The 19,731-nt window shown below is 40.2% G+C and overlaps 1 protein-coding gene across 4 annotated transcripts in view; it reads left to right on the plus strand.

The window, feature by feature from the left end:
* The first annotated feature begins 2,175 nt into the window (after window positions 1-2,175).
* pot1 (protection of telomeres 1 homolog) overlaps window positions 2,176-19,731 on the plus strand; it is a 64,313-nt gene continuing 46,757 nt past the window's right edge. For 2 of the 4 annotated variants that reach the window (XM_051383487.1, XM_051383490.1), the window contains exons 1-6: window positions 2,208-2,229; window positions 2,752-2,840; window positions 9,797-9,955; window positions 13,435-13,568; window positions 14,892-14,964; window positions 17,448-17,548. In XM_051383487.1, the coding sequence (XP_051239447.1) occupies window positions 13,449-13,568; window positions 14,892-14,964; window positions 17,448-17,548 (294 nt within the window). In that variant the 5' untranslated portion in view covers window positions 2,208-2,229; window positions 2,752-2,840; window positions 9,797-9,955; window positions 13,435-13,448. Of the gene's footprint in view, window positions 2,230-2,751; window positions 2,841-9,796; window positions 9,956-12,863; window positions 13,309-13,434; window positions 13,569-14,891; window positions 14,965-17,447; window positions 17,549-19,731 lie in introns of those variants that run through there. The other 2 variants (XM_051383488.1, XM_051383489.1) reach the window with 2 other exon arrangements.

Genomic DNA, 19,731 nt, shown 5'->3' on the forward strand with positions numbered 1-19,731 from the left:
GGACAGTTGATTAGAAACATAAAGCAGGAACAGGACCTCAGGCCTGCTGCTGTGGTGTGTCTCTGCAGGAGAAACTCATTAGTGTTGAGTAATGAGCCTCCTGCTAATACAGCAGCAGAATTATGCTCTCTATCACAGGGTCTGTGAGTGTTTGGCATTTTTCAATTTAATTAAACAGTCAGTAATCTGGTTGTAAAAGCTTCTGAGGTTTCCATCTATAATGTAACATGAATATGATAGCTCATAGCAGAGTTGCTGTTTGATGAGAGGGAAGTTGTTGTTTCTGCCCTGCGCACAATGATGTTGATTGATCCAGATTTATCCACAGAAAGATATCTCAATAATTACTTGACAGATTGATATATAATTCCCTCTGGATATTTGTGCTCACCAGCGGATGATTCCTAATGTTACTGGTGACATCCTGACTTGTCCTCAAGTGCCACTGGATGTAATTTAGATTTTTAGCCCTACCTCTGCTAAGGCTTTATGACATTCTTCATATGATAAGTGATACAAGCTATACACACCACAAACTAGGGTGCAAATTACTGTGCAAAGACAAGTACATCAACTTCAAACTTGTGTGGGAGTTTAAACTTGGGTCAGTTTAGAAGAACAGGGTGATATAGGTTTATATCACCAATGTGCACACGGTAGCAGGAAAATACACTGTATAGGTTTTCTGGATCTCCATGAGATCACCTGACATCTGGACTTTAGTAGCTGGCCTTATTTTGACTCCTGACAGGCCAGAGTGCTGAAGAGTGTGAAGTCCTCAGTTGTCTTTTGTCACCTCCAACAGCTGCAAAAGTCTGGAGGCTGGCAGGTCCACCTGCCTGATGTCAGTATCACACCTCCTCTCTCTGACAGACTGCAGCTCATGTCAGATGGCCAAAACAGAAAACTACTGTCACACAGTGCAGAGTGAACCTGTGGAAAGGTTGCCTTCAGTGTAATGATGGAAAAAATATTCTAATTAGATTAAAGTATCTAAGACATAATGTAGCACTGTAATTACGCCTGGAATTTGGTTTGCCACCACCTTTGTAAATTTGAGTCACAAAGTCCTAATTTGGGCAAAAGGAAGTGTAACGGGTCATGATTTGCTAACTGGGTGAAGATGGATCAATTCAAGCCAAAGTACTGAAAGGAGTTGATGATGATCGATAGAAGCTTTTGTCAGTGAAAGTGTTCTCATTTTCAGGTAGATATTGTTTGAAATATTACTTGAAGTGTAAGGCACTGGGGGTTGTTGGAATAAATTGTGTATGGACAGCGGAAAATGTGGGGAAGAAAAGAAGAGAACTTAAATAGTAAGATGTGGAAGCTAGGGCTGGGTATTGCTTCTTTGATTCTTTAGGTCACAATTTGATTCCATCTCAATTCGATATTGATTTAAAGGCTTCGATATCGATTCAGTAATGAGTAGATTTACACAAATAATTCATTAGAGTACCTGTTGATAATTTAAAAAGCTTCGGGACGGCGACTTCCACCATGTGTTTGCGTGTTGGTGTGGCGTATCGTGGTTCGAGTGTGTATACCATCTTCTTAAAACCCCCGTTTTCCACGACACTGTACGGTCGTACGGCCACAGACTCTGTTATCGCCTGTGTGCGGGCAGAGTTTGGCAGCAGTTTGCAAAGGAAGGATCTGTCGAGTTGCGTCTGTTTTGAATCCACAGGCTGGTTTAACACTGCTGCTACCTGCTTCGGTTGCCATGTTGGGGGGCTTGAATCGATTCAGATGATTTAATGAATCGATATTGAATTGGGAAAAAATATATTGCGATGCATTGATGAATCGATATTTTTACCCACCCCTAGTGGCAGCCGACGTGTAAACACTGAAATGAGTTTCACTGAATGCAGATACACTCTCAGTTAAAGAAGAGATCAATGTGGAGGGACTGTCAGTGGGCTTTCGAGTGCTGAAAACATTAAGCAAAAGGTATAGAAAAGAATACCAATGCCTAAGCTGAAAAAAATTGTTTTCTTTTACTATTTACTATTATTTTTGTATATATATATTTGAACCCTTTATTATATTTAGTAATGTTATTTCCTATTTTCTGTTTCCCATTTTTAGTACAGTAATTGTTTTTCTAGTAATAGTGCTTTACTCATGGAAGTATGGCTATAGTAAAGGTTCCCTTTACGCATGCGCGTTATCGCAGCCTGTCAATTCGAAACCAAGCGAGGGAAAACAAACCAAAGTCCTGCAGCCGTAAGTTTTCCTCTCTTACCTCCAGTATGTGTTACGTTAATGCTGTGAGTCCTTCCATATAAAGCCTGCTGAAGATGGGTATTTCACCACGACGGTCCTTTTATTAACCGTACTCGAAATCTTGTTCATTAGTATATAGAAGCTTGTTTAGTGAGTTTAACGCCACTCAAACCTCCGTTGTCTTTCAGGAAAAGAATGCGTAGCCAGACCCAATCTAAAAATCCTCATGTTTCGGGTTGCATTACTTATCGGCACAACCATACAACACACTGAGTACGGTTTTAGGCATTTCACAAATCTAAACAGTCCACTTTAAAATTCGGCTCACCCCAATACACAATCATTATTTCCTTGCCCCTCAAATGTCGCTAATTTCCACCGCTTACTGTCCGAACGAAAAGTTGAAATATTATTTTAATTACGACTTTCATTACGTATTGTATGCCTGCCGAATGTGTCAATAGAGTCTATTTATTCCTAAAAACTTGTAAGCTATCTTCTATTTTCTGTGTATGGTTGCAGAGAGTCAATACAACTTTAAAGCGAAGGATTGTGGAACGGAGTTCCCTTGACTTTTGATTAGACGACAGAACAACATAACACTAAGTTAAGTCAGTTATCTCTCTTGCTATGCGTCCTTACAGTTGTTTGTTCACTATCTTACATCAACACTGTATTACATTTGATGGACTTGAATACTTGTTGTAGGTGGTAACGTTACTGTATGACGACTGTGTTCGTGCTAACCCAGTGCCAGTGTTTGCTAAAGCTTGCTAGCAGGCTAACTAGCTAACACTGAACTTGCTGTAGGCAGAGTTGAGATAACTTTAGATATCTGAAGCAACGGTTCTAACATGTATCTGCATATTTGTTTTTGTAGTCACTGTTCATGTTAGCGTTAGTTGTTTATTAAGGTTGCATGTGATGTAGGAACCATTGACAGTGTATATAAGGTAGGAACCAGAGGCTATTAGTCTCATCGATTGGTAGTATTCATTTATATTCTTGAAATATAAAAGTGAACAGTCAGTGAGCTGCCTGAGTAGAACAAGACATCCCTGTTAGATGCAGCAGTGTCAGCCATAATGGACCACTTTAAAGCTTATTCTTCTTTTATTTTTTCCACTTCCTGTGATCAAATAGACTATGATTGTATTTTTTATTTTTTTGTGAAACTGCTGACATTTGGTGCTGCTTAGTTAATCAGATGAAGGGATTAAGGTGTGGGGGCCTAACAACACTAAAGATGGATTTTGCTGTTTTACGACTCTTATTTTTAAGGGCAAATCAGACCAGAATCACTACTTCTAATAGGAAAGAGACTGTAGGTATTTAGTACAAGTGACAGCTGCACAAAATGTCATTAAGAGGATTTCCTATTGAGCTGTTGTTGCCTTATACTATATATGGAGTTTGTATATAGGCCTTACAAAATCAACATACAGGTTAATGACAACAGCTCTGCTGTGTATTTGCCTTTACTGACATGTAAAAAGAGTCATCACGGAGAAAGCTGGGCAACTCATGTCATCATTTTTCAGAAGCTCTGTTTACCCCATACCGTACACACTGAAACACCAAGTAGGCGGTTTCAGATACACTTTGGAGAACATTTTGGAAGTGGAAAAATGCTGTTTTAGTCTGGACAGAAAGCTGACACAGAAAAAAAATGTACTGATCAAGGTATTTTTGCCCCCGATCCGAGTCATTTAATATCGAGTATCTGCCGATCTCGAGTCCTGATCTGATGGTTCTCTTTTCATAATTGCACTTTAAGTACACTAAAGTTATTAAAATCAACCCAATGTATATGCTTGACAATTGAATAGCTAATTTAGAAAAATAATTGCCTGCACTGAAGCTGTTCCTTATTATTTATTTTATATTTTTACTAAATAAAAGTAAAAACAGCCAACATAAAACAAAGGATTGGGCTCAATATAGCTGATCAGTTAAAGAAATGCCTTGACTGGTCCTGATGCTGGTTTCAGAGATAGGATCGGGGCATCCCTATATTTTAACCATCCTTATGTGAACGTACTCCCGGTCTGCTGGTCATTTAGCTCCTGTATTCTCCTCTCTGCTTCTCCTTCTGTGTGGAGCTGCAGACGAATATTTATGCTTACTCATCCTATCTACACTCGCCCGGGAGAGTTAAAAGTCATGCCCTCCCTCCTGCTTTTGAAGTGGCGGCTGCTTGCTGGGCGATGGATCACACAATATGTGACCCTGGTGACCTCCTGCTGGAAAGCTGCATGAGAGGGTGAGGCGTTGGACTTTCATCTGGCTGTGGCATCCTGGTGTTTCTCCTCTGCATCAGTGGCTGCTGCATTAAAGAGACCACCCTTTTCACTCAGAGTGACTCTGGCTGGGATTCTGTTGAAGAGGCTGAAAGAGGAGACTGAATCTGTCCAGCAGGAGGCTAAGATACCTGATATCAGTAATGCATGAAACCCAGTCAAACAAACTGACTGAAACATGACTATAACATTAATTTTTAATTTGAAATCTGAAAGTGTATCTTCGTATCGTATTGCATGATTTTATTTACATTTGAATAATGGCTTACAGTTTTTGGTGTCTCTAGCTGTAAGACATCTGTTGCTGACAAATTTACACTGCATAGCATATAAATGTGATATCTGCAACCTAGCCAAAATAATTTTTTTTTTTAATCAGAATTCAGTCAGCCGACTCACATTTGGAATGTTTATTAAGCAGTATAGCATATTTAGATTTTGGCATCTAGGCTCCGACCTCATCACTCCCCGCAGATATGTTTACATAGAGATATTGGGGAGTGATGCACAAATACCTTGAACCTCTAGCTGGAGCCTACAGGTGAATGCTGGGGTGGTAGTGGGGCTTACAGAGCAGCAGGCAGCAATACAGATGCAGGGCAACAGCGGTATTGACAGAGCAGAGGAAAAGCTGGGAAATTGTGCAGTTTAAATAGACCGCCAGTTTGGAAGGGAGCGCTTGGTTATTGATTATGGAATAAGGCATGTGTGTATATCAGCGCAGCTCGAGTTGACTGCCTGAACTAGCTCGCAGGCTTCGCTCCATTAAATTCATGTAGAAAAAGTTTTATAATGCTTAGCACAGACTTATCTTGTTTAACACAACAGACTATATTACATGCCCTATAATATATCCTGGGTGTTAAATTGAAATTCAATCACAGTGACATGATTTGTCAGGAGAAGTTGCAACATCTATACATGTGTTACTCAAATCGCCCAGCCTTAGATGAACTACTAGTATCCAAAATGTGCAGATGTTCTCTGTAATGTCGCAGGACAGAGGAGGAAGTGGTTGTACTGTAGGTGTATGTGTGTCGGCAAAGTAAGGCAGCACAACTGCAGCATGTCAGTAAGCTACTGAGCCTTCATCCAGAAACACAACACAACTCACTCCAGTATGGATACACTGAGACTGGGACAATCCTGTCTCCAGATCTATTCTGGCAGTGTTCTCCTTGTGTTGAGCCTTTCTCTCTCATCCCCACAAAAAGAGAAAGATTATGCAAATGTGGAGTAAATAAGTTTTGTGTCTCCAGCATCGGCTGAACGAACAGCGAGGACAGTTTGTGATTTTGACACACAGTGGCTGTTTGTCAGAGAGGCAGAGAAAACAACCCGCGAGGCGGCGTCTCAACACGGCTGTCACTCTTTGTCTGACATGTTTGTTTTCCCCTCTGCCTCACCCCGTCCTTATTGGCTGAGGTTTGGCTGAATGGATTAATTCACATCATCTTCTGCTGTCTCACTTGATTTCTGACACTGAGGCATTGTAAAACGAAACATGGCAGCTTACACTGATAAAGGGCATCATCTTTCACTCAATGTAGTTTTTCAGATCAGTTACTAAATCAGTCATTTGTTATATTATGAATAAGGTTGGGGCGTAGACTGTATAATTAAAAATGCACATAGTCTCTGTGATGTCACACATTCATGTAGAGCCATTGTGGAGCTCAGAGTGTGGCCCAGCCATAGGTTCATTTTTGCCTCATTCATTGTGAAACGTCTGCGATATTTATTACCTACATAAATCCACTACAGTTGTTGGGTCTGACATGTTTGTGTGTTTTCATAGCAACTTATGCCACGTGTCTTTTTTGTTTGTTGTTTCTGACAAAAAGTAAACAATCCACATCATCATGAGTTTATTTTATTTTTTATTTTTTTCAGTGAAAATGGAAATTGTGCTGCAGATAGGATTCTCACCACTAATCATGAATCATATCACAATCGCAATATCAATATATATCGTGCAGCCCTAGTGGAGTTGTACACTATAATGAATTCATCAAGAGAGACATTATAGAGCAATTCTACCACCCCTCAATGAGTTTTACCCAACCTTGGTCATCTGTGGTGTTTCTGGCTGTTGACATCTCACTCAGGCCTCAGTCCTGTACTGACAACAACCGCATGTGACAGCACCATATATATACAGTCAATGTACAGAACCCACCTATCACTCAAAGAAGCCATGCCATTCATTGTTCGGAACTTTAACCTTAATATAATTTAAATGGGTGAGTTATATAAAAATTCCCCCACAGTACAGTTGTCATGAATGGGGAATTAAGCTATAGAGACCAAAACTTTTTTGTACCAGGATGTAAACATGTTTATTTCTGCTGTAATGTTGTACTTATGGAGATTGGCTTGTAGCCAGCCTAAAGTGACTGTTTGAGGAGCTGCTACTTTTGTGTTGGCTTAATTTGCCAGGCACAGAGGTTGCCACTTGGCGTAGTGTCAAAATGTTACCGTAGGCCACTCACCCTCAATTCTCAGGTTGGCTTGATTTGCTTCAACTGCAAGAACCAGACCTTTATTTGAAACACGTCGCACTGTTTTCAATATATTTCATCATGTATTGGTAAGAAGCCTTCTAAATTCTCTCAATTAGAGAATGCTGACACATAACTTAAGTTAGGTATGTTAAGCTCAGCAATGGGCACATTAGTGTCACAAAGACAAAGTGGAGAATATGACATGACTCTGTTGTACAGATGGAATCAGTGCTGTAGAAATGTACATTATTCTAAATTCATCAGGCGAGACATTACAGAGCAGATAATTCCACCACTTCAATGATTTTTACCCAACCTTTGTAAAAGACTCCTTTATTTGAATACTATCTTTAGTTAGAATTGTACTGAATGTATTCAGGTTGAGTTTGAGAGTGAATTATGATGCGAATTAACATTCTCGACGTGTGCCATCCTTTACTTTTACCGTGATGGGCTGTCATTCTAATGTCTCTAGTCCCAATACTTTCTTAATATCTAACATTGCTGTAAGATATGTCTTTCTACACAATAACACTACAGTTAAATGATATTATTAAGTTGTCATCTTCTCTGTTACTGTAATTACAGACTTGCTGATGCTGTCGTTTTGTCTGACAGCTTAGGGCTTGAATGGTTCTCAGCCAAAAGTGAGATTTAATTTTAGTGGTCATAATTTTAACAGTGACGTGATACCTCCATAGGAGCTCATTAAAACCTCTAACCATCTCCATTAAAGAGATAAAACCAGTCGTTGTGGGGCTTGCAGTCAGCAACTCCTTAGTGTTCCAAAAATCCTGCAAGCACAGAAACATACATCATGATTACGGTCATTTCTATGCCTCTGCACCGGCGATAGTCGTGTCTGGAGGCATCCTCCGTATGTCCCTCTGTCCCATTCTCGCGAATGCGATATATTACAGGGACGCCTCAAGAGAATTCCTTCAAATTTGGCACAAACATCCACTTGGACTCAAAGATGAACTGATTAGAATTAGGTGATTAAAGGTCAAACTCAAAATGAGCTTTGACAAACACTTTTTTGGTCATTATTCAATACCATAACTCAGGAACAGAATTCCAAAGAAGACTGTGACTTTAGGTTAGGACACAGGCTTTAAGCCATAATTTAAGAATGAATTGGCTGATTCCAGATTTCACACACATGTTGATTGGGAAAACACAATGAGTAATTGATCTCAGTACAGGCTTTCATTTTTCCATCCCATCCATTCCATGCATTATTAAAGTCAGATATTGACCAGCCAGACATGTACTTTAACATCAGTAGACCTGTGTCGGCTGTATCTGTGGCACAGGAACCTGTACTGTGACCTTCTGGGCTCACGCCATCTACTAAAACCATCATCATCAAGACCTGCTAATTCTTTCTCTGGAAAATAGGACAGACACATCATAGAAGATTCTCTGTCTACTGTGTAAAGTAGTTCAAAATGTGTTTCAAATTAAGCTCAGCTGGATGTCTGAGAACATCTTGTCTTATGTTATCTTTACTTAATCCGCACAACGGTTTTGATAAACAATTAATCATCAAGTAATTTTTCACTCAAACTGCTGGAGAAAATGGACATTTTATGATGCCACCTCGTGCTCTTGGATACTGTGATTGAGGGCATTTGTCACAGTTTTCTGATGTTTCATAGATGAAACAATTAATCAGTTAATGAATGATAATGAAAATAATAGCTTCAGCCCTAACTTTGATGTTGTTCATGCTGTGGCTGTTCTGTTTCCCTGTGTACAGTGGTGATGTTTGTATTATTGGACCTGGGTCAGCTTCGTCTTATCAGCTGCATGTGGTGAAAGAAGGTCCATCTCTCACAGCCCTCTGGGAGGATTTCTCTGATTCCTACTGCAGAAAAAGCTCCTCCTGTCTGCCTGGAAATAAAGCTTTTTAGATCTGTGTTTTCAACCCGGGGGTGAGGAGATAAGACAGATGATTTATGGGGATGCATAGATAAAAACCCTCACTACTACACAGACCGTGTATCATTGTACCTCCTCCAGTTCTTCTGAAATACTGAATATTTTCCATGATGAATCAGATGAAACAACATGAAAAGAAAAATATATTCTTTAGTTTAAATGCTCATTCTGGTCTACATTTAGCGTCACTTCAACAAGGCACTAACACTGTCAGGGTTAGAAGTTCAATTCCCTGTTAGTGTCCCCATCGTGTCTCTCTGTCGTCCCTGGATCTAGAGCCCCGGTCAGAGCTGCTGTAAATCAGCTCTGTACTGGATTCCCTGTTGTCAAACTGCTCGAAATAAGAAATAAGTTATTACAGTTGCACAACATGCTTTTGTGAGAGAAAATAGCAGGGTGACTGGCCAGAGAAAATATCAGAAAGTGTCTAAAGTTTGGGATAATTTGATACTGGATTACTTAATCAATCGATAGCTGCAGACGTACACTGACTGAACCAAACAGTAAAACCAAAAGTACGAGCTGAAACAGGCTGAAAGGCCCCATAAAGCTGAGGGGAACTGCAGAGTTTGTCTGTGTTTTGTCAGTACAAGTGACAAAGTCACATTATGCATTGCTATTTCATCCATTGTTGATATAAATATATTAGAGCAATATAAAAATATGAAGATATTAGTGTTAATATTAAAAGATTAGAGCAGATTTGAGCTGTAGTCTGTGATTCAGAGGTCTGGATCCAGTATGAGACAGTTTAAACATGAGTGTCTGTGTCCAGGGTCTGTCTGTCTGTTAATCTTTTTTTTCTGCTCTCGTCCACAGAGAGCCTGTGACTCAGTGCTGAAGTGGTTTTAAATGGTTTTAATAAATCGGGTCCTTTGAGCACTGCAGAGCTGCTCCCCCTCTACACACTCCCTCCGCTCTGCACTCGCAAGCTGCTCCTGACCTGATAAAAACCCCTGAAATCACCTGCTGAGCTATGTGAGTTTATTTTTTATTTATTCAATAGGTGAAACTGCTAGAGCGTACACCTGTGGCAGCTGGAGGTTTTATGTTGTAGAAAATGAACCTTCAAGTTGCAGCAAACACTGCGGTGTGTGTGTTGGAGTTCACCTCTGTCCATAATTGAGTGTACTCTGGAATATTGGAGATTTCAAAATAGCTATTAAATATGTGAGTCAAGAGTTCAGTTTGTGTCTCAGTGGATGTTGGGAGAGAGGCATGTACTGTGGTGGTGTTTGTTTGTGTTTGTAACTGTACATTAACCTCTGAATGTGTCGACCAATGACGTATATATCTGATTAATATATGAAACAAACATAAATGCCATATTTCCATCATGCTCTCTGCAAGGTTTTTCATCGCTTGAAGTTTTACTGATGCTCTTTAGATTACAGATAGACCGATTAATCTGTCTGCCGATCCCTGTGCTCATGAGGCCGATAAACAAAAAATGCTGTAGAACGATGATAGCGATTTGTATGTTTTGGGAAGTTGGTGAAAAAGTTAGTTTCCAGACCTGTGCTATAACTCTCATGCTGCTGTGAACATGCTACTGTCACCATTGTCTTCTCTAAATGTTAACACTATTAGCATTTATTGGTATGTTTTCATTAGTGTATAATCACCTGAAAGTAAGAATAGTTGTGTTTTTGTTGGCTTAGAATGAGCTGCTTTTATCTACAGAGGGAAAGGGTCTGAGTCCGCTATATTGAACCGCCACGTTTCTACAGTAGCCCAGAATGGACAAACCAAACACTGGCGCTAGGCAGGTTTTCTCCTACATGCTTGACAGGCTGAGCTGTATTAAAATGGTTGCAATGTACAACTTCACCGCTAGATGGCACTAAATCCTACACACCGGTCCTTTAAGATACAAATAGACAATAATTATCAGAATGGTTTAGCTGTATTTTGCAGTAATTTTAAATAAGATTTATGAATTAAATACATTTAAAGCCATCAATAAATGTGACTTAGACATACTGAGCTGATAGGGACACTGTGTCTTGCTCAGTAATACTTCAAGAGGTCACACTGTCTTTTGAAGGGAACAGGTCAGCGATACTTCAGTCTTTATGACTGTGGAGCGTCATCCCACCCCAACTGCCATGTGTGGTTTGCAGTCCTAACTGCTGCACTGAGCCCATGGTTCAGCAGTGAGCTGCTGTTTGGAGATCTATCCTCTGTCCCTCTCAGCCTCTCTGTTCCTCATGAACAATGTTGTTGGGATGAACTTCAGTTACCCTCTGAGTTAATGAGTGTCTCGGAGCGGCTGAGCGGTGGGTTACGGTGAAGCTCCGAGGTGCAGAAAGGCCGCCTTCTGCTCGGGGTGGCCCGGCCGTCATTTGGCAGGGATCAGCTGCTGTCCCACCGCGGGGATCTGCAGACTGCTTATAGCTGGCTGGTGGTGTCTGATATGTTGCTGCTCTGTGGGAGGGACTCTGACTCACTGCTCAGCCTGTACCATTCATTTACATGAAGCTGACAAACAAACCAGCAACAGGAGGCTACAAGTCGGCTCTCTGCAGGTACAAGTAAGGTCCACCAGGTCCAGGTGTCGGGATTTTCTTATTTATTTATAGGTGGGATTTTGTCCCTGGCTACGGGGTGGCCTGGAGAGATGCAAAGTCGGAGGAGCCACTGGTTCCACAAGTATTTGTCATCACTGCAAATCAACATTTGAAAGATTTCTTTGAACACAGAAATACAGGAGTCTCCTGAGGGATTTAATGATACTATAGGTTACAGCATGGCATCTTGGTTAGGGCGGGGTGCTCCTTTGACTAAATACCCACACTACCTAAGCTCTGAAGCTAATAAATCTATAATTGAATCAGTAATTTGTCTTTCATTAATAGCAAACATCACTGGCAGCAGATTGTATCCGATGTCTCTAAATAATGTTCATTTGAAGGCCAAAATGAAACATTTGGACAAAGTGGTTGAAATTTCTCATTAAACTTTTAAGCACAGAGCACATGAATCATGTAATAGTTTTGAGCTTATCACCCTATAAGCTCTAACTAAAAAGCGTTCCTGTCAGCAGTCAACATCAACATCACTATTCCTACATAAAACAACTTATGTACCAGCAGTTTGTCATCCCTACCATAACTGGCCAACTATGTAGCTGTTATTAATGAGTGAAAGGCAACTTTTTACTTCAGGATTATATTTCGATATTATTGAACACTGTCCAGTATACCTAATGCAATGGTTCCCAACCTTTTTCCTTAATGGACCTCTTTTCTATCATTGAGTAAACTGACACCCATCACTATGTATTTTAATTTCTGGATATTTTATATTATATTCAACGCATAAAAATAACAGTACAGAACAACTGATGAACTGTACAATGAACCCAGATAGTGAACGCAGTCACTGCAAGACTTATGTGTAAAACGAGCGAGTTAATTGATTTAAGTTTTTAAAATGTTTACTACTTTTTAGCTAACTGACTTTTAACTACTTTAACTTTTCAGCAATGTATTTCACAAACTGTTAAGCTACCTAATGTGAAGACACTGCTATAACTCCACTGCCAGCTGTCACACTGCACTCTGCTACATGTGCTGCTTACTTTTTGTCAGTGTTTATATTTGTAAAACTGTTTTCATAGCAGCGCGTATCGGAAACGTAAGCTCTGATAAATCGGTCAGGCGCTAGTTTTTGGGGGCAGACAGACTGTGACTTGTAGCAGCTGTAGGTCAGATCCAGAAATGGTCTGGAGTACCTTTACACAGAGCAGCTCTGAACTCAGGAATGAATCACTCATTGTGCTCTAATTCAGACCTCAGGCTCCTCCCCTCTGGTCTAAATCAGAGAGGTTTATTGGATTTTATTTTTTCCTGGCTGGGTTTTCTGCCTGACTGAGCAGCTGACTGTACGGCCGAGTGAACAGCTCGTCTGCCTCGCAGGCTGTTCCCACTCTGCCGTCCTCGGTCGACGAGGTACCACCGAGGGACTCGCCAGTCAAATCTGCCGGAAATCAAACTAACGAGCTCTGACAGGAAGCAACATGCTACCTGCTGGGAACACGGCCAACACTTTCCTGGGTTTCTCCCTGAAACGCCTCACAGACTTTAACCCTCCCGCCGTGCTGTCGACATGGATCTGGTGTTTCCCGTCAGAGGTTTCATCCTGGTAATGAGTCGTCTGTGGTGGAGGACAGTCTGACTGAACTTCAAACCAAAGACCTTAAAACCACAGATCACAGGCCGGGTCCGTGCCTGTCAGCAGTGGTGTGAAGACGGACAACAGATAAAAGCCTGAAACCACTGACATTCAGATCTGTCCAAACCAGATGAATATGAAGTGAACATTTTCAGGTGTTTCCATGGTGACGTCATTATTCACAAACCTAGAATCAGACCCATTAAACCCACCAGATTGAACTCTAACCACAGTTTGTGGGGTCAGAAATTAATGACATTTTTTTAATTCATGTCCCTCAGGTCAATTTGACATTATGCCTGTCCGTGTGCTGTCAGAGGGTACGGTGCCAGGCGCCCACGTACCAACACACCTCACCAGGATTCCCATCACGCTCATCAGCACCAGCACTGACTACGCCAACAAAACTGTCGAGGTTTGTTTACAGCCAGCTCGTAATCAGAGAGGCTCTCTTTGTACACAATCAGACTGATAATACTGATATTTCTTGTGAAGACAGAAGCTGTATCTACTGTATCTACTGTATTCATGCATACTACTACGTCTCTGGTCTAACTTTTCACATCTTATGTAAGGACCATAACTAGAACAGTGTTCTGTCATTTACAGAATAGGCAGACCTATTTTGTCTCCCAGAGATGCAGAGAAACTTAAACATGTTTTTAGCACTTGATTTAGGCCAGATTACTGTAGCGCACTGTTCACATGTCTCCTCAGAAAAAGAGTTACAGCTCAGTCAGAATGATGCTGTCAGACTTTTAACTGGAACAAAGAAAAGAGCTCACATCACCTATTTTACAATTTTTGCACTGGCTACTCGTTAGTTTTTGGATACATTCAGTCTATAACTGTTTATGGACTTACTTACTGCTGATCACCGTACCAACTACTAAGACAAAGACCTGCAACAAAGCTGCTTTCTGTAGTTTTTGAACTCAAACTGTAGATTTATCTGTCTCTGAATCCTGACCTGGTTCTGAGATGTCTATTCCTCAGCACAATGCGTATGACCCAATTTACACCAAAATACCAACAGCTCACTTAGCGCGGCTTTATTTGAATCAGACTTCCTCATTTGTGCCACGAGGCTGCGCTGGGCAATACCACAAAGATGGGCAAAGCCAATTTAAAGAATAATAACAAACCATTAAAGTGTTCGTTGCGCTGGTCATTGGCACAAAAATGGAGCCCTTATTGCCTTTTGCTGTTATGGCTGTTTGTGCAAAAGGTAATTGGGGAAAAAACAAACAAAAAACATTCAAAATGGAATTCAAATATGTGTCATTTTATGGAAAAAAATAAGCTGAAAGATGTTTAGCTCAGCCATTTACAGGTACCAAATCTTTTCTGTGGAGAATTGCATGCATTTTCCTGTTTTCTTGGTATTTTCCTCCATGAATTTTCGTCTTAATTCCCTTTTCATTTATCTGTAACCTGCCACCATCTGTTCACATCCACCTAGTTTCTCTTTTTCTTTATGTGAGACTACTTTCTTGTTCTTGAATAGCACTCTGCAGGAATATTTTTATGAAAACCAAAGCAGCAGAATAATCCACCTTCTGTCTCACAGCTCATTTCCCTGAGGCGCTCATCAACACTGCTCAGTTTTCTGATGTGGCTTTGATCAGTTGACAGACCCTCAGTGAAATTCTGCAGAGCTTCAGTCAGAGCTAAATGCTAAATGCTTTTCAGTTTGTCTGTAGGCTTTTAGTGTTTTTTTTGTTGTTTTTTTTTCCAGGGAAAAGTGGTTCGAAAAGGTCCACTGGTGTCGTTAGCGGCTGACAACTTCATCCTGAAAGCTGTCATCCAAGGTAACTCTCAACATGTTTTTGTCTGTGTGTGTGTTTGTGTTAGCTGTCCGGTTGTACCTGCATTTGTCCCTGCTGGGTTCTGTGTTATAAATTAGTTTTCAGAGCAGGTTGCTGCAGATGTAAAAGTGAGTTCACTGTTGTTGTACTTTAAAGGGCACTGCTGCTACAAGGAATCCATTCAGCAGCCTGTCACTCACATCATCTCTTTGTGTACTTGGGTTAGAAGTTTTGAATTCAGTCTTTAAAAGCTCAACTTATAGTGTTTAATTAATATATATTTTCTAAACTTTTGGGATTATAAAGTGGATTTATCAGTTGCACTGTTGTTACTGTAGCCATCTGTGGGCACTCGGAGCTCTATGATATTATGTCATATTTATACAGAGAACGGACAAAAAAGTAAGCAAGCAAGCAAAGTGGACTACCCTGATCGCTTTGAACTCGATAGAACAAGCATTTTAAAAGTTGTTTGCTTGTTGTCTTTTGGAGAGACCTGACAAAGTATTATTTCAGACCTTTTACAAATTCCTATCATGATTAGAGCGACAGCTGAAGATGCTCCTTTAAAGAAGATCAACAATCCAATGTGAAAGTGAAAACATTGATCATATCTTCATCTTTAAAGGACCAGTGCAGTGGTGAAGATTGAACGCCTCTGGCATCTGTATTTGAGGACATGGGAATCAGAATGGGCTGTTAAGTGTGCAGGAGAAACTTCGGTGGCCACAAAAAACGGGAAAGTCCCTATATATACATATACTGTACGTACAGTATGCTAACATTTGCTGCTGTTGGTCAATATTGACACTTTGCATGTATGGGTTTACAAAGGTTTGATGATGTACAGTAGATTACAGCCTGTTTACTGAAAACAGCTAGGAACCTAAAAGAGGCTAAGATGCTTAGTACTGCAGACTTGATGGTGTGGAGTGTTTCACTGTATGTGTGTGGATGTATTAGGACTGTGTGTGTGTGTTAAGCTGTTTAGCTGCTCTGTATTGTAGAAACAGACGGACGCCACTGTGTCTCATTGTTGTCTTGTCTGTGGCCTTCTTATCTTTAAGCAGGCCAATTGAAAAGCCACAGTAAGCTGAGGCTCTTATTGTGGCGGGGACATGCCTCCATCCATTCATTTAAACTCTGACACCCTCCCTGTCTCCAGCAGCAGGATGAGCAGATCCACCTTTCCTGTGTTGTTGTTGTCTCTGCGTTTTGGTACAGTCTTTGACCTGCTCGAGCGTTGTGGAATTCCTATTTACGTTTCTTTTGTTGTCGTTGCTAAAGGCTCTGTAGAGATGGATTCAGACTTTGTTCGTGCTGATGTGTTTAATTTAGTCCATTTCGTTCAGACTGATGAGAACTCCTGTGTTTTGTCTGTGGTCAGAACACAACACACATAGTTCCCCTATTATGTTTGAGTAAAGGATATGTAGAGGACCTATGTGTTATAGCTGGGTTAGAATAGATGTCACGTTAGGTTAGGTTAGGTTTGGGAGAAAATCAATAATTCAAACTGGAATGATCTGACTAAATTCTGACTCCTCAATGTTTAATTGCAACATGCTGTGTCTTGTACTCCACTGTCACTCTCATCTGTTGATGTCCTATTGTCCAGTAAACAAGACTGTGTGTTATTCTCTGTTACCACAAAATGGAGAAAACTAGTGAGCTGTGCTGAACAGATACGCATGACACTAAGCCATCTGAGAAGTAATGTGTGGAAGCATTTTGGATTCAACAGCACAGATGCCAAAATGCAACTGATTTACTGCTCTGTTAATCAGTCACTACAGTGAGGCATTGGAGGCACCTCTAATGAACAGAACCACATCAATTTTACAAACAAATTACATTCACTTCTCATTCATTGGAAGTGACAGCCCTAACAGTCCTAGTGTAAAACCTGGTGTTTGACACTCTACATTATGGCCAGTACAGCCCACAAAATGCACAGAATAGGCAACACTCTGTAACAGAAATGTGTAAATACTATTATACTACTACTATTATATGTGTTTAATAGAGAAAATACAAGCATTAGGTGAGCTAGGGACTTTAATTATTGGTTTTCCTATATACCACAGAATTTGACTGTTGTTACTTTAGGACAAAGCAAGATAAATGTGGTTATCATCTGAGTAATTATAACCAGTGTTTTTTTTTTTTTTTTACAATTTAGCCTAATGGAAACACTGTATAGTTGTAATGTGAGACAAAGTAATTCCTGCCCTGGAGACTGTAATCACTTTAGAACAGTGTCTGAAAGTTTACCTAGTTTTCGCAGGGTCAGTTCATAGGGTTTCATAGCCTCAACCTGAGTTCTCTGTCTTTGTGACTTAATGTTTTAAAATTCATGATTACAAATATGTATCTGTCATAAATGACAGAGATCATCACCTGAACGCCTCATCATCCTGATCTGAATGTTGAATCCTCCATCTGCACTCTCATTTTAAAACCTTGTTCTGTGTCTTGTTTCGCAGAAGAAGATTCCCAACCAAACACGTCGTCTCAGCACCCATCCATTAATGTCGTATTGATGGGAGCGCTGGCCAATGACTTCAATGTAGCTGTCAATCAAGGGGTAGGTGCACTCGGTCATCAAAGATATGATTTGAACAGAGAAAAAAAGGAGATAAAGAATATTTTCACAGTTTAATATAAATACCCACCATATTATAAGCACTGCTGATAACTCTTCAGGGTTTCTTGCTGTCCTGGAAAAACGGAGAAAGTGCAAACTAACATTTTGTAAGCAAAGAGACATTCAGATTTTTCTGTCCTGATATAAGAATCATTTATCATATGACTCTATATTTAGTGTGTGCAGACATGCTGATGTGATAAAGTGTGGATGGAGATGGAGATGGTGATGATGTACAGACCAGTGGTGTCTTGCTGCTGAATCTAATTTACAGTTTGAGTCATTTTCTGTTTCCTTTTCTCTCCTTTGTGTCACCTGAGTGTTAACAAACCCTGGTAGTCTGTCTGTTCCCTTGTAAAAATCACACACTCTTCACCTTTGCAGACAACTCCAACTCTATTTGGATGTCTCATAATTAGGACTGCCCCTGACTAAAGATTTTCCTAGTCGAAGCCAATAGTTGTAGTTGTCACACGTTTATGATATTACCTAAATGATTTAAATATATATTTATTTAAATGGCCTCTTGTCAAATGATAACAGAAAAAGCATTAGTCAATCCGAACGTGTCAGAATAACCAGCAAGGAGACTGAACATTTAGTTCAATTATTACAACACAGTAAAACATCACAGATATGATGGATGATATATAATGTTAACAGTTACTTACCAATCCAAAAAACCCCCAGAGTCATAATAGTCCTGCTTGGAGCCGCTGTAAGTCAGATGGCCTCTGTTGGTCCGCTCCAGTTCTGTCGCTCATTCCGGCATTCCCCACTGGGAAGGCTTTTACACTAGTAAGTCCCCCCCTTCCTTCGAGCTCCCAGTCCAAGTATAGTCAACTAATAGGACCGCTAACTAGCTAGTGGCAGCAGCTAGTACAGTAAGTAACTCCACTTTGTTACAAGAGATAAGGCCTGTGTTGCAATAATCCTCTGATACTTTCATTCAGGTGACGAGGCGCAGCTCCCGAACACATTTGACATTTTTTTGTTTTTCTGCAACTTTCTGACTAATAAAAAGTCGGTCAACTATGGCTCTTCTCAGCGGCTCACGGTTAAGATGACTATTAGGGGGCAGAAGTAATTAAATTGTTCGGTTGATTAGTTAATTGTTTAGTTAATCATTTTATTTATTTTACCTGCACAGACCCAGCTATTTGAAACAACCTTTATTTTTTTTTTACATGTTGGTGTCTGTTTAATACAAAGTAATTAAGTATATTTTAATAATTTAGTCAGAAGTCTCACTGATCTGCTCCGGTTTTAAATTGATACTCAACACTTTCTCTCATGTCATCTTAACAAATTCAGGATAATGTCCATTTCTAGTCCTGTCATTCTCACACTTAAAACACTGATACTGCAGTAAAAAAAATACTGTGTATTAATGTTATAAAGAGAGCAGTGTGCTGACATGACTCTGTTGTTGTACTGATGGATGAATTAGTTATATGCATGAGCAAAATCTTCCTTCTTTAGGTTAATAATAGTATGACACAGTGGTTCCCCAGGCCAACATTGGGTCACTTACAAACCTAGAAGCAGACAGTGATGACCTGTCTCTGTCAGAGCAATATTCCGCCCCCTCTGTGTCTCAGGGCCAACCAGTGCAGCTATTCTGATGAGGTAGTCTGTCTTCCAGAGAGTCCAAGGCCGTAGATAGATAGTTTGTGCTTTACCTTCCACCAAACAGGATTAGAGTAAAGGGCGTGTGACCGGAGTGATAATGCAATGTTACATTCGGTTAACTCAGGAAAGGCATTGTCGGCAAAATCTAGGTTAAATACTCCTCAACAACTATCCTTCAGAACTGGAGTGGTTTTGCACAGTGGTTTACTTGGAGTGTTTCTCCACTTTCAGTTAATGCTTCTGCTTAAAACATTTCTCTCGCAAGATTTTCTTCACAATAAGGAAATGTGCATTATACTGAATTCACTATGCTTGACATTAGGGAAGTTTTCTTTGCCCCCAATCTGATCAGAGTCATTAATTATTGATTATCTGCTGATACTGTGTCCTAATCCAATACTGTTTTTTTTAAGATAATACAGTGCCCAGTGCGGACTTCAAGTAGATTAGGGTTATCAAAATCAATCCAATGCTCGACAATGCATTGCATT

This window comes from Dicentrarchus labrax, unplaced genomic scaffold, assembly GCF_905237075.1.
Source record: "Dicentrarchus labrax unplaced genomic scaffold, dlabrax2021, whole genome shotgun sequence".
Classification (NCBI taxonomy): Eukaryota; Metazoa; Chordata; class Actinopteri; family Moronidae; genus Dicentrarchus; species Dicentrarchus labrax.